Raw genomic sequence first — 12,912 nt, 5'->3', positions numbered from 1 at the left:
TGTTCTCACCTTTCCGGTGTTTTGTTTTTTGGGGGGAGAGGGTGTTGCCCTCTTTGTGTTGTTTTTCCTGCACGTATTGTCTTTAGACCTTAAAACATCAGATTTATACTCAAAAGCTGAATGTTTGGAATTTATGTAGTCCCTTAAGCTATCTGTATGTTAACTTCACTCAGGAAGTACTGCATTTTCATTCCTTTTTGTATTAAACCTGTCAACCATCTCAGAGATCTTTCCACAAGGAAATCTTTCTTCTAGGGATCTTAATTCTTCCAAAGTCATAGGCTTTTCTAGATTACTGCTTTGTATTTTCTAGGACTGGCATTCTCTGTGTAATATTTCACACAGACATATGTGCTTGTGAGACCTCAGCCTGACTGTTTTCAGTTCCTGATCACAGAAATGCACATGAATGTGCTGTAAACCACTCTCTGTTCCAGCTCCATGGCATTTGCTGATATACATTTTACCTAAGTTTATCCACATAAGGTTCGAATATGGGGGTTATTTTTGATTCTTGAGACTTCCTACTGAGCATCTAGCAAGGATTCCATTATGTGCTGTGCCAGAGGACCTTCCAGAGGGCTCAGATATTGCTTTCTTTCTGATCAGGTGTTATTTTAAATTGTAAACCATTTTATAGCCTTTATAAAGACAAATTAGCTAGAAAGTTTTAAATTTATTCTTGTTCAAATGTCTTCAAATTAAGGCTTCAAACCTCTAAATATTAATCAAAGTAAAATGTGCTTGGATCAACATTATTTTCTTTTTCTTTTTTTAAATGTTAGAACAGTATTCTTTTTTGAGCCATTTCACCCTCTCTACTTGCTTTTCCTGCTTACTCATGTAAGAGTTTTATTGGCAAAGGTGTTAAATGGAAGTTGAAATGACCAAATTTTCTTTATATTTTCTGCTAGGATGGTTAGGAGGGAGCTGGGAACTGTCCCAGCAGATGCTGCTGTTCAGAAAGAACCTGATGATACAAAATGCATGAGCACTTTGAGTGGAAACTTAGAGAGATGCAGCTGCTATATAATAAACAGATCTTTTTGATCACTTTTAGAAGTTACTGTGCTACAAGTAGTGAAACTTAATGAATTGTTTCCTTAGACATCTCAAAGAATTGCTCTTTTTTGTGTTGTTAATTTTGTAGTAAACCAAGCTGGAGAGACAGCTCTGGACACAGCGAAAAGAGCGAAAGCTGCCCAGTGTGAGGAACTGGTAAGAAGGGAGCTGTGGGGGGAAAGGCAAGGGGATTGTTCACTGCTTTAAAAAATGTGAGCTACTTAATATATCATTACCACTTATCTCGGATGTGGTATTGCTGCCAGCTGGCTGTACGCTGATCTAAAGGCCTTACCATAGGTGAATATTTTCTTACTTAAAACATAACAGTAATTTTCTTTGTAACACCTTAAGTAAAAAAATCTTACTTCTATTGGCAGTACTAGTTGTTTTCACCATGGTATTTTAAGACCTTAAATACTGGAGGGTTACATATACCAATAAATAAATCATTCAAGGACATTTGGGCTTCATCACATCAGAAGTTCTTTTTAAAGACTTTTATATCAGAAGTACAAAACAATCCTCTGTAATATTAAATCTGTCAAGACCTTTTAGGTCTGGATCTTTGTTAGTCTTTTCCTACTTTGGCTTTTCTTATTTAATGGGACAGGTACTTCAGAGATGGTGAAAGTCTTCTTACAAAGAGAGTTGAAACAACTTAAAATTAAACCTCCCCAGTGGAGAAAGAAGCAAAAGTGCAGTATCTGGAAGTTAGTATACCAAAGAAATGTAGAACACCAGCTTCTATGGGACTTTGTCCCTCTACTGAACATGATCAGAGCAGAAACCTTCTGGAATTTTGAGAATATGTGAGGGATGTTAACAGATGCCACTCGAGAAAATTATTGGTGTTCAAGAAATAAATGTGTTAAGGATTTTCCCATGTACTCCTCTGAAGCAGTTAGCCAGGAATAAGGATTCTGCATCAAACCAACAAGCTTGTTTGTTCGTGGCCCTCCAAGGTGCCACCAGCACCCATTAAGTAGGCAAGTGAATTTAATTACTGCCAAGGTATTAAAAAGTCTAAGTAGTGTGGCAGTTACACATGCTAAACAAAACCAGGATAATTTACAAAATAGTTGTCACTTGCTACTTAATTCTGTTTCTTTTTTTTCCTCATTTTGATGATTCAAGGATATCTACTTTTGCTCCATAGCTGGTAATTTTAATACCTTTCCTTTGACAATTGAAAGTTCTTATCATGAATTAATCATTGCATAATCAAAACAGCTTGTCCTTCAGAAATGTAAATAATTTTCCATGTTTCTGGGGATGCAAGTCAACATTTTGCTATGGCTGATGAGGTGGTCCTGTCATTGACTTCTCAGTTAGTGCCACATCTGCTGTGTAAGTGCAGTCTCCAGTACTTTGAGTATTCTGTCAACTGAAAAACAGATCAGCTGTACAGCACACAGTTGGGATGGATTGCTTTTTTCTTTAGAGTATCACTTTAGTAAAGTGACATTTACCCTTAATGTGGACCAACTGATTGTGTTATAGAGCAAACAAAAACAAGTGGATGTTATCAGTGAGCTTATCTAGCAGTTAAGTGTTTCAGTTGTTGTAACCCAAATTCCATAAATACCTCACTGATTATTTCACCTAACTCATAGAGCATTTATGCCTTTTCTCTTTTTTTCTTTTTTTTTTTTAAATTATATTTTTGAAGAGGAAAATTATTTCTGCATTTTTTTTCAAAAGTGGCAATGAGATATGATTAAGAGTGAAAAAAAAAACAACCCATGAATGAACATATTGTTTACCACCAGCAATAAAAAAAGTACAAGATAAATAGCTGTGGGTTTGCATTATGATAGATGTACTAATCTCATTTCTGTTGCATACCTGGAGTCTTAAATGTGTGATTAAATTCAGTTTCAACTCAAGTAGGTTCATGAATACTTACATAACAGATTGGAAATACTTTCTTTATTACATATTTTATTTCAGGAAGATGGTTAAAGGCTCTCCTGAATCAACTAGTAGACTACACTTCAAAAGATGTGAAGGAATAAATAATGATGGAAAATCCAGGCCTTAGAAGGGAGAATTTATCTCCTCAGAATAACCATTAACTGCTCGTTTAGTTTTTTTGCTGATCATTGAAGTAATAGTTTTTTAGTAAGTTTCTTGGCCTGGCAAAGTAGAGGACTTTTGTGCTTAAGACATGTTGGCCTCATCCATGGAGAGGCAAAGTTAAATATCTTTTCTTTTGATTTGAGTAAAAAGATTATGATTTTGGAAGGACAGTAGTTGTATGTAGTAGAATTTATAAATAGGTTTTGCCTTTCCTTTTTTTAAAGGAGGGCTCCAGATACATTCTATTTTTGTGCATATCCCTTGAGGTCATCCATTCAAATGCTTGTCAAACATGGCAATTTCTGCCATTTTCGAGAAAATCTTTTCGTATTTTAGCCGTTCCTCTGTACCACAAATAAATGAAGGATGCTTGTGTGATTGCCTTGAAATTGTGTGGGTTTTTTAATCTGGAAAAGTTCTAAACCTCTACATATTTCAGTTTATTTCTTGCTATTACAAATCTAACTTGGTTAACACCAAAATAACAGCAAGTATTTTAAGAAGAATTTTTATTTCTTTCAGCTTTCTCAAGCCAAGGCAGGAAAGCTAAACCCACACGTCCATGTGGAGTATGAATGGAATCTTCGGCAGGAAGAAATTGATGAAAGTGATGATGACTTAGATGATAAGGTAAGTGTGAATTACTGGGAGGGCTTTGCACACCAACTGTCACCATTTCGGATCCATGGTAATAAATGGAATTAGAGACCCACTTTAACCTTTTTTTTTTTATTATAGTTTTTTTTTTTGGGGGGGGGGGAATAGTTTTGAGGCCTGTATTGAAGACTGACAAAGTGTTTTTTGAGTATACACTGTCAACCTGATTATTTTGTACTTGAGTTTCAGAAGTTTTGCTTTGACAAGACATACAGTATAATATAAATCAGTAAATCTAGTTTACTTTGTTGTCATTTTATTCCCTTCTGAATTCCAGACTGTTAAATTTTAGCTGGAGGAAATCCAAAGCTTACATACTTACTTTTTCCATAAATTAATTAAAAACCTGGTTGTTGAATAAATAACTCCATATTTCACAAGCTGTGCTGTGCTATTTATTCCTGGTTTTAAAGACAAAAGTAATGGAAAGACAAAACTTGAGGGCACAGGATAATTGCAATCCTAGAATGAGTGAAAACTTAGGCTCAGTGTCCTACTTAAGCAAGTCAGTTAATTACTGTGTGCTCTGTTTCTGTAATAAATGCCAATACACTTCTCCTATTTTATATGAGCACTGCAGAAAGAAATGTGGACAACTTCTCATTTTCTGTGACACTTGAGACTGAAAGATTCAGGAACCGAAATAATTTACATGTCCTCAAGGACAGTAGAGAACAAAATGATCATCTGTGCAGGGAGCCTTGGGAGGATGAGTGATGCTGTGCTGGAGATAATAGCCTGAACCAGAGCTGCAGGGAAACAGATCGTGCTCCATATGCAGCTATTAACGTACAGCAGGCAAAAATTGATGTGTGAAATTTCTTCAAAGAGCAATTATATGCATTTAAAAAGAGCTGCATCATGGAATATATTGCTAGTTCAGGCACCAAATACATCTGATCTGTCAGAAGTGTTTGTCTATTTTTATTAGGAATCGGTGGGGTAATAAACTTGATACTTGGGGATAATCACCTGATCTAAGTAAAGGGCTGTATGTACTGAAAATTACTCTTATATTCTAAAAATGTTACCAGTCTTATATTGGTGTATTGTTTAGTATATTATTAGTGTGTCTCCTGCTTAAAGATTAAATCTAATTTTGTATATGTGATGATTTGTTGATACTACAATCTTAATTTTCAGTTAAAAGAAAACACCCTTCAGGTTGAATTACTGTAAAGGGGAGGAACAGGGGCTTATTTGTCCAGTAAAGAAAAAAATTAAGCTCACGTTCACTAGAATATGTTCTAGTATATTATTTTCCAAACATATTAGCTATATTTAGTCTTAAGAGAGCTGCATAATTTATTTGTTTTGCTATTCACAGCCTAGTCCTATAAAAAAGGAAAGATCTCCGAGACCCCAAAGTTTTTGTCACTCTTCAAGCATTTCTCCCCAAGACAAACTTACTCATCCTTCATTTAGCACTCCCAGAGACAAGCAAAGACTCTCCTACGGAGCTTTTACCAACCAGATCTTTGCAAGCACAGACTCACCCACCTCTCCAACTGCCGATGCTCCTCCTCTTCCTCCTAGAAATGCTGGCAAAGGTAAGTCTGTCTCCAACCTACACTTGCAAGCAGTGATTTTTCCCAGCGTTGTCCTTCCTTTAATCAGGTACATTGCAATGTTTCAAGATGCAGCATATTTTTCTTGTTGCATTAAGGCAGTAATATGGCACAATGGATGTTCTAAACTTAAAAAAGGGGGGGATATTCAGTAATGGACTAATTTATAATCCTGCACATGAATGGGTGAAAAATGAACTAATATTCTAAATAAAGGTTGTTTCATTTTAAAAGACTTATTCATGCAGCTCTAGTGGATCGTGTTGGTTTGACCTAGATATCTATAATCTTCAGGTTTAGAAGATATATATTTATGGAGCAAAATATACTGCTGTATTATATTTTGTGCAGATCTACTTTTTAGGACAAAGAAGCCCTTCATCTATTCCCTCCTTTTTACATGTTTAATTTAGAAACAGATAAACTGTGTTTTTACAGTAGACTTGTTAGAGAAATCTTCAGTTGCAATCAAGGCTACAGTATAGTTTAATGCTTCAGCAGTTACCCTGATGCTCCCTTTGGTGAGCACTGTTATAACTTCATGCTTCATTTCTCAACTGGCAATTAGCTTTGTTTAAAAAGGATACAGAGATGGTTTCATCAAAATGTGAAAGAATAAAAGGGACAGGACACAGTGTGTTGGGATCAGGTCTTTGTTTTTACATGGTTCAGATGCTGTGCTTAAGCACTGCTGTTCCACCATCAAACTTTACCATCTACTGACAACTTCCAAATGGATCCCTTGGCTCTCTTTTAAACAGATTTGTTTGCCATTACAAGGCAAAGTGGTTTTGTCAGGGTTTGCATTTTTCACATGAGGTTTTGTAATCCACATTTCTTTCTATCAGTTTCACCAGGGACTCAGTTTATTCCTTGTAACTTTACTATGTTGACCTCCTTGTTGGCATTTCAAGATTCTAACCTTTTCCTTCCTATCCCCCATCCCTTTTACATGCTCTGTGTCACAGTCTGCTGTGGATGGTCCATTGCAGACACAGTGTAGGGGCTTAGATGTTCCTTCAGTCTGACCTAGGATAACTTTTTCTTGCCATAAAGTTGCTAGACTTGGAAACTAATCAGGAATCTCATTTCCTGAAGGTGATTAAGGATCTTGTCTGGTGTCTGTCTGTACACACTGCTTAGTATGTTGTCAGCTTTCAGTGGATTATAACTAACATTACTTCTTTGTCATTATATAGTGAAGGTCTCATACAGACTTACTCAGAAAATTGTTTTATTCTGCAGGAAGGGGAATAGTGATGTGCACATGTCATTCTAAGTATGTATTCTGGTTTCAGAAATGTTAGGCATTTTCCTTGGTGCTCCTGCAAGTTCCTGGGTGTTCTTAGACAAGTGAATCAACACAGCACTGAAGCTACTTGGAAAGAATCAAGGAATTGAGTTCTTCCATGTTTTCATGTCAAAGATTACACAAAATAAATCCTTATTTCTGTTACAGCAAAATAATATATTATCACAAAATACAGAGAAGTATTGCCTTCTAATGTAACATTAACTGTTTCATCAGGAAAATGCCAGAGGTTTAATGTAACTGCTGTTACAGTAAAGCCACTCTGCTTCTCTGTTTCAAACATGCCAAAATTTTACAGTCTGTGATTAGCAATAATAGAGTATATCCCTTACATCAAAGTTTAACATACAAACTTGCTTATCAAATCTTTCTTTTTGTTGTAAAAGTTCATTTTAATATTTGAATTAAGGTTATATGAAAAGTGTTACATTTTGCACTAAGTTCCCTAAATAACATGAGTAAAAAAAGCATTGAATCTGTAATTAAATTTAAATTAAATTAAATTCAGACTTACCTTCTGTCCCCGAGTGTAATCTGATCTTTGTCCCTGTGCTGCTGTGAGGCCCTGGCAGGTACCATGAGACCCTGCTGGCACCTGGAGTCTGTAGGGAATGGACAGCTGAGACCTGTATTTTAGAAGGAGGCAGAGAGGATTTTAAAGTTTCATGGGTTTTTTATCCTCTGGGACACACAGATAAAACTGTCTTTCCAGAACCTGTTCTATATTTAAACAAAATCCCCTCCCTGTATCCATCTGTTAGCTGGCTTCATTGGCCAGTGAAGTTCCTAGGTAGAAAGGTTCCATGGTGTTCCTGAGGGGCCACAGGGGATAGGGAGCAATCCAGTGAATGTGTGTTGGGGAAAGGAAGTAAGTTTAAAGCAATTTACGTAAGGCACACCACTCTTGCTCGTGTTTTGCAGTGGACATGCTGGTTGAAAATAATTGTAATTGTTTATCTAAGCTTCTCCAGATTCAACTTATGTTGTCAGTCAAATCTTTAGTCTGTAACATTCTGCCAATTATTTTTTTTTTATTGCTCTCTCCAGTCCACACCCCTGCATTGTGGCTTCAGACATCTAGCAGGTCATCTGCCTGTTGTTTTACAAAAAGCTTTCAAAAAAAAAGAATATTTAAGTAGTTGCGTGACTCGCCCCATTGCACAACCTTCATTGCAGATCTAATGTAAGGGTGATGTTGCTGACTAGTTTTGGAGGAATGTTAGACAATCTAAGCCAGATTTCCCTCATTTTAGCTGAAAGCTAATTGATTTTTAATGGTTTTGCCTACTTCTCTCATACTGGACAATTGTGGAGGTCAGGGATCAATTCTGTATCATGATGTAAAGTTTGGATCTTCAATGCCTATGAGTTTGCGTATTTTGCACTTGGTCTCAGCACTAACATGAGGGACATAAACCCAAAAGCTCTTCCTTTGTGGTTCCATTCCACTGCTGCTGCAGACACTGTGATATCATCTGTTCCTTCACTAGATCAGACTCAATTTCTAACCAAATTACCTTATTTGAATTACTAGTAACTTCTAGAAGTTGCCAGACTGCATTGCTCACAGGATTAGGAATCTTCTTAAGTCCACTAAATTACTTTGTGCATGTACCAACATTGTTGTTTGGCTTTGGTGATTTTTCAGACATTGGTGACCATATCAAGGCACTGCCTGGAGGGCAACTGTACAGGTCTTCATTTCTGGTTTCTTAGATTAAACAAACCAAGATTATTTCACCTTATCTGATCGAAGAGTATTTTCATTCTCCTCTGATTTAAGCTATCCTTTCATCACATTAGCTCTTATCCATACCTTTGCTGTTTAAAACAGCTTTCTGAAATACAAGTGACTGTAAGTGTCGGGACAGCAGTAAAATTTTGCTCTTTCTACTGGAAATACCACATCAAAACATCCTTTTGTCCTTCCTACTTTTTTTCAGGATTGTTTCATAATCTGGTGTAGCAGGCATTACACAGTCTCTACTACCGATTTCGACTAAGTCCTTAATTTATAGCACAAATGTATTTAATCTCATTTCCATTGCCACAGCCTGTAAGGTCACTGGTTTCTTCTGTTTCTTCTGAATGCTTTCGGGATTATATACTTCTCTTAAGTATACTTAATGACTTAGTTTTTTAAATATTCTTATAAATGTGTTGCACTTTTTAATTAAATAATACTAGTTATCCCACTCAAATGCTGTATTTTTTTAATATCATAATAGGAATGGAAGGCTGACTGACCACTGGTGCTTTCATGGGTGTCTTCTATTTCTGAATCAACACAAAATACAACATTCTTTAATAAGTTTTGTCTATTTTTTTTAAACAGAACTTTTATTAGCATTAATTATAAAATGTACTACAAGTGCTAACATTGCATCAATGTTTATTCTTACCTTTCTTATTCAGAGTGATCACAATATTTTTTTCTTTTATTATGGTCTTATTTTGAGTACTGAAAACAGATGATCTGAAGTAAGACAAACTGTAGAAGGTTTTTAGTAACACCTGTGGAAAAAGTCACTCATGAGAAATTTAAAAATTATAATAACAACACTTGTAAATGAAAATACTATTTTTAATATAAATTGCTTTCCTTTTCAGTGCCTGTCCTACCATTAACTGGAATTTTGGTTCTTCCCTCTCTCTCATTAAGTGGTAAAAAAAAATTACATCAGTGGGGTTTTTACACTCTAAACCCACCATTTCTTGACTGGATGGCAACAGCTTTGCATGGTTTCACAAGTACACAAATTAATCATTACTGTATTAACTGCACAAATACTGAAGAGCAATGCACTATTAATTGCAGACCTTATCCTGTTATTCACCTTCATACAATAATTTTGAGATTATTTAATCTATTTACACATGAAAGCCTGATCCTTGTGATATGAAAAAGGGATAAAATATGACAACAGTCAGTATTGAAGGCAATTGCTGAGGAAAAGAAAGCCCAACAGAAGCAAAATTAAAAAAATAGGTCAAAGTGTGTGCTTTTGTTGGTTTTGCTTGTGTTAAGAAAATGTCCTTTATGAAATGTGAATACCTCAATTATGTGAGAAATCATGATTAAAGTGTCTATTGAGAAGAAATGGATGGCTTAATTGCTGCCTGGTTAAAAATCACAAAATATCTTTGACCTAGAAAAATAGCTACTCTAACTGCTTAAAGATACCTACTCTGTCCTGATATAATTAAAAATGACATGTAAGAATTGTTTTGAGATTTAGTTTTTACACACACAGATATGTACATATTTGTATATGCACACACACACACACACACACAGTTGCTGAGGCAGCAGCTCTGGGGCACAGTGGGCATGTCCCACGAGGGGCACAGAAGTGTTTCCTGAACCAGGGAACCTCAGGGGAATGGGAGAGCTGGAAAGGGCCCACAGCTCACACCACAGCAGCTGAGGGGACCTGAGCAGGGCCAGGGGCAAAGGTGGCCAAGCTCAGACATGTATAAAGAAACTCCTGTGTAACACCGTGAACAGTGAGAGTGAACAGGGCATGGTGCAGCAGTTTGCATGGGAGTTTGTATGGAATGCCATGCAGGAAGGGACTGTAACTCTGCCAGCCTGGCCAGAGAGCATTGGTATCTGCCACTGAGTGATTAGTACTCAACAGAAGAGATTTAAACTAGATTTGAAAGGGAAATGGATAAAACCAGGCACACTGGAGACATTCCTGGGGGCAGCACACCAGTGTTTGAGGGAGTGTGTTAGTGAGGTCCTTTGGTCTGCTGTCCCAGGGGAGAAGGGGAATGGAGAGCTTTGTGGCGGCAAAGACACAAAGCACAGAAATGCCTCAGAACAGTCACGCAGGAATTAGGGCTTCTTCCCCCAGACAGGTGGTGGGATCGATATCCCAACTGAAGTGCACCTGCACCAGTGCACTTGGCAAGGACAACACAGGAGGAGCTGGAAGCTGTTGTGCTGTGGTGAAACTGTAACATGGCTGTCAGCATGGAAACAGGGTGGAATGAGTCACACAGCTGGAGTGCTGCCGTGTTTGGCTGTAAACTCTTCAGAAGGGACAGGCAAGGAAGGAGAGGCAGTGGGGGAGCCCTGTATGTTAGAGACTGCTTCGAGTGTCTGAGCTGAATGATGGTGGCAGTAGAGTCAAATGTTTATAGGTAAGAATCAAGGGGGAGGCCAGCAGGCAGATATTCTGGTGGGAGTCTGTTACAGATCACCCAACCAGGATGAAGAAACAGACAAGATATTGGATAAGCAGCTGGGAAAAGTCTCACAATCACTGGCCCTTGTTCTCATGGGGGAATTCAGCTTACCTGTCTGTCCAGGATGTTCCTGGAGTGTGTGGAAGAGAACTTCCTGGCACAGCTGGTGAGGTAACCGGCTAGGGAAGGCACACACTGGACCTGCTGTTTGTCAGAGTCCCCTGGGAAACAGTCCTGAAGGGCAAAGGAGTCCAGGAAGGCTGGACATTCCTCAGGAATGAAACCCCAAAGGTGCAGGAGCAGAGACACAGTTTAGTGCTGGACTTGGCAATGTCCAACTTGATAGTCTTAAAGGTCTTTTCCATGCTGAGTGAGTCTTTGATACATTGTATTTCATAACATTTTTACAGACAGTTCATACATCATCAGATCTTTGTATTATTTCACCAGTTGTTTCCATAAACTGATTTATATTCAAGAACTTTTCCCATGTTTTCTTTATTCAAAGCATGAAGTGACTTTATACCTCTTTCTGAAAAGATGTTTTGAAGTTTTCCTTTATTTTTTTTTTATTTGAAAGTAAGTTATTTTGTATTTCAGCCATGTGATCATTAATGTATGACTTCTATATTCTTACTTATTCTTTTTGTGAGTTTAATACATGAACAAGTGCTAGGAGTCTGAAAGAATGCATGACTTTTAATACTTTAACACCTTTTCCTTGTGACTTTTGTATGCCACATGAACTTTTGAAAGTTATGATGTTTTCCAACTCGTCTGCGATGCCTGGATATATACAACCCACGTGAAAGATGCTCACGTAACATAATTTCAAGGTTTTTTTCAATTCTACTAAATTTTATTTTTTGTAGAACGTTTCTTCATTTTATTGGCAACTAGAAGCACAACTCCTCATACTTCACGCCCGCAGTTTTATTTTTTGCAATGAGCGCTCCATACCCTTCGCGTGCATTTCCCGGCCCCCTTTCCCGGCGATCCCGGCGTGGGTGCCCCGCGGCCGTGCGGGTGCAGTGCGGGCGGGCGGTCGCCAGGGGGCGGTCGGACATTCCCGCTCGGAGCCGTCTGGGCCGTGTTAACTGTCCAGTGCAGCCTGTCAAGGCAGGACACAAACGCTGCTCTGCCGTGCCCTGCCTGTTTTCGACATGCTCTAAGAATACCCGCTGTTAACAGTGGGTATTGGCTATTGCTTTCCCCCCCTCGTCAGTCCTAGATACGCTCCGAGCTATGTAGTGGTTTACAGAACAACCCTTGGCTCGTATTTCTTTCTTAAAGAATTGATAACTTGCAGAAGTTTAAGGGATCATCGATCAAAAGTTGGCACGAGAAAAGTTGGTTTTGCTTCCAGAAACATCTCAATGCGCAGTTTAAATTATCTTGCTTCCTGAAGCTCGAGGAAGAAATTAAAATGAGAAAGGGTAAGGATGCAAACTGGGGAACAATCGTTAAGTTGCACTGGCATTTGACTTGTTGCCAATTAACGGTTTTGTGAACTTGGAAGCAAATTGAGAGGAACAATCACTAAATATATAATTTGATTTACCAAAGTAGCCAATTAATTAAGACAGGCCCAAAATACCTGCTGGGCTTGTGGTTGAGATATTCCCCTCCACAGCAGAAGGCCTTCCAGGCTTGAATCTAGAAGAGAGTAGATTGAATTATTAACTCATTATGGGCAGTTCTATTAAATTTTTCTTTGCAGTTTAGAGGAAGGAGGAAGGTCACCCACTGAAAATATCTGGCGAAGAGACCCATGCTTGTAGATTGTTGAAGTTACTTTTGTCGGTGTTTAATGTTTCATCTAAGGAATTTTAACAAATATTATTCTTCACTGATTTAAATACTTTTATGATATGTAATAATTTGGCAGGGAGTGCAAGCTTTGATAATTTTCAGTTTACCTATAGTCAACTATCACAAATATTTTTAAAGAGGCAGCTCTAGTTCTGTGCTCAGGGTAGGGTATATGTCGAGTAACTGAATGAAGAGTTTTATCTTAAATACTGTTCAAATAAAATA

At 37.7% G+C, this 12,912-nt stretch overlaps 1 protein-coding gene across 5 annotated transcripts in view; it reads left to right on the top strand.

The window, feature by feature from the left end:
• Positions 1-12,912, top strand: part of ASAP1 (ArfGAP with SH3 domain, ankyrin repeat and PH domain 1) — a 149,107-nt gene that overhangs the window by 118,654 nt on the left and 17,541 nt on the right. For all 5 annotated transcript variants that reach the window (XM_027880278.1, XM_027880273.1, XM_027880275.1 and 2 more), the window contains 3 exons: positions 1,151-1,218; positions 3,667-3,774; positions 5,129-5,351. In XM_027880278.1, the coding sequence (XP_027736079.1) occupies positions 1,151-1,218; positions 3,667-3,774; positions 5,129-5,351 (399 nt within the window). The remainder of the gene's footprint in view (positions 1-1,150; positions 1,219-3,666; positions 3,775-5,128; positions 5,352-12,912) is intronic.

This window comes from Empidonax traillii, unplaced genomic scaffold (genome assembly GCF_003031625.1).
Source record: "Empidonax traillii isolate 1590-97213 ecotype Southwest subspecies unplaced genomic scaffold, ASM303162v1 scaffold66:size1465758, whole genome shotgun sequence".
NCBI lineage: Eukaryota > Metazoa > Chordata > Aves > Passeriformes > Tyrannidae > Empidonax > Empidonax traillii.
Note: the sequence above shows the minus strand (reverse complement) of the source record. Positions and strands in the feature narration are given on the sequence as shown.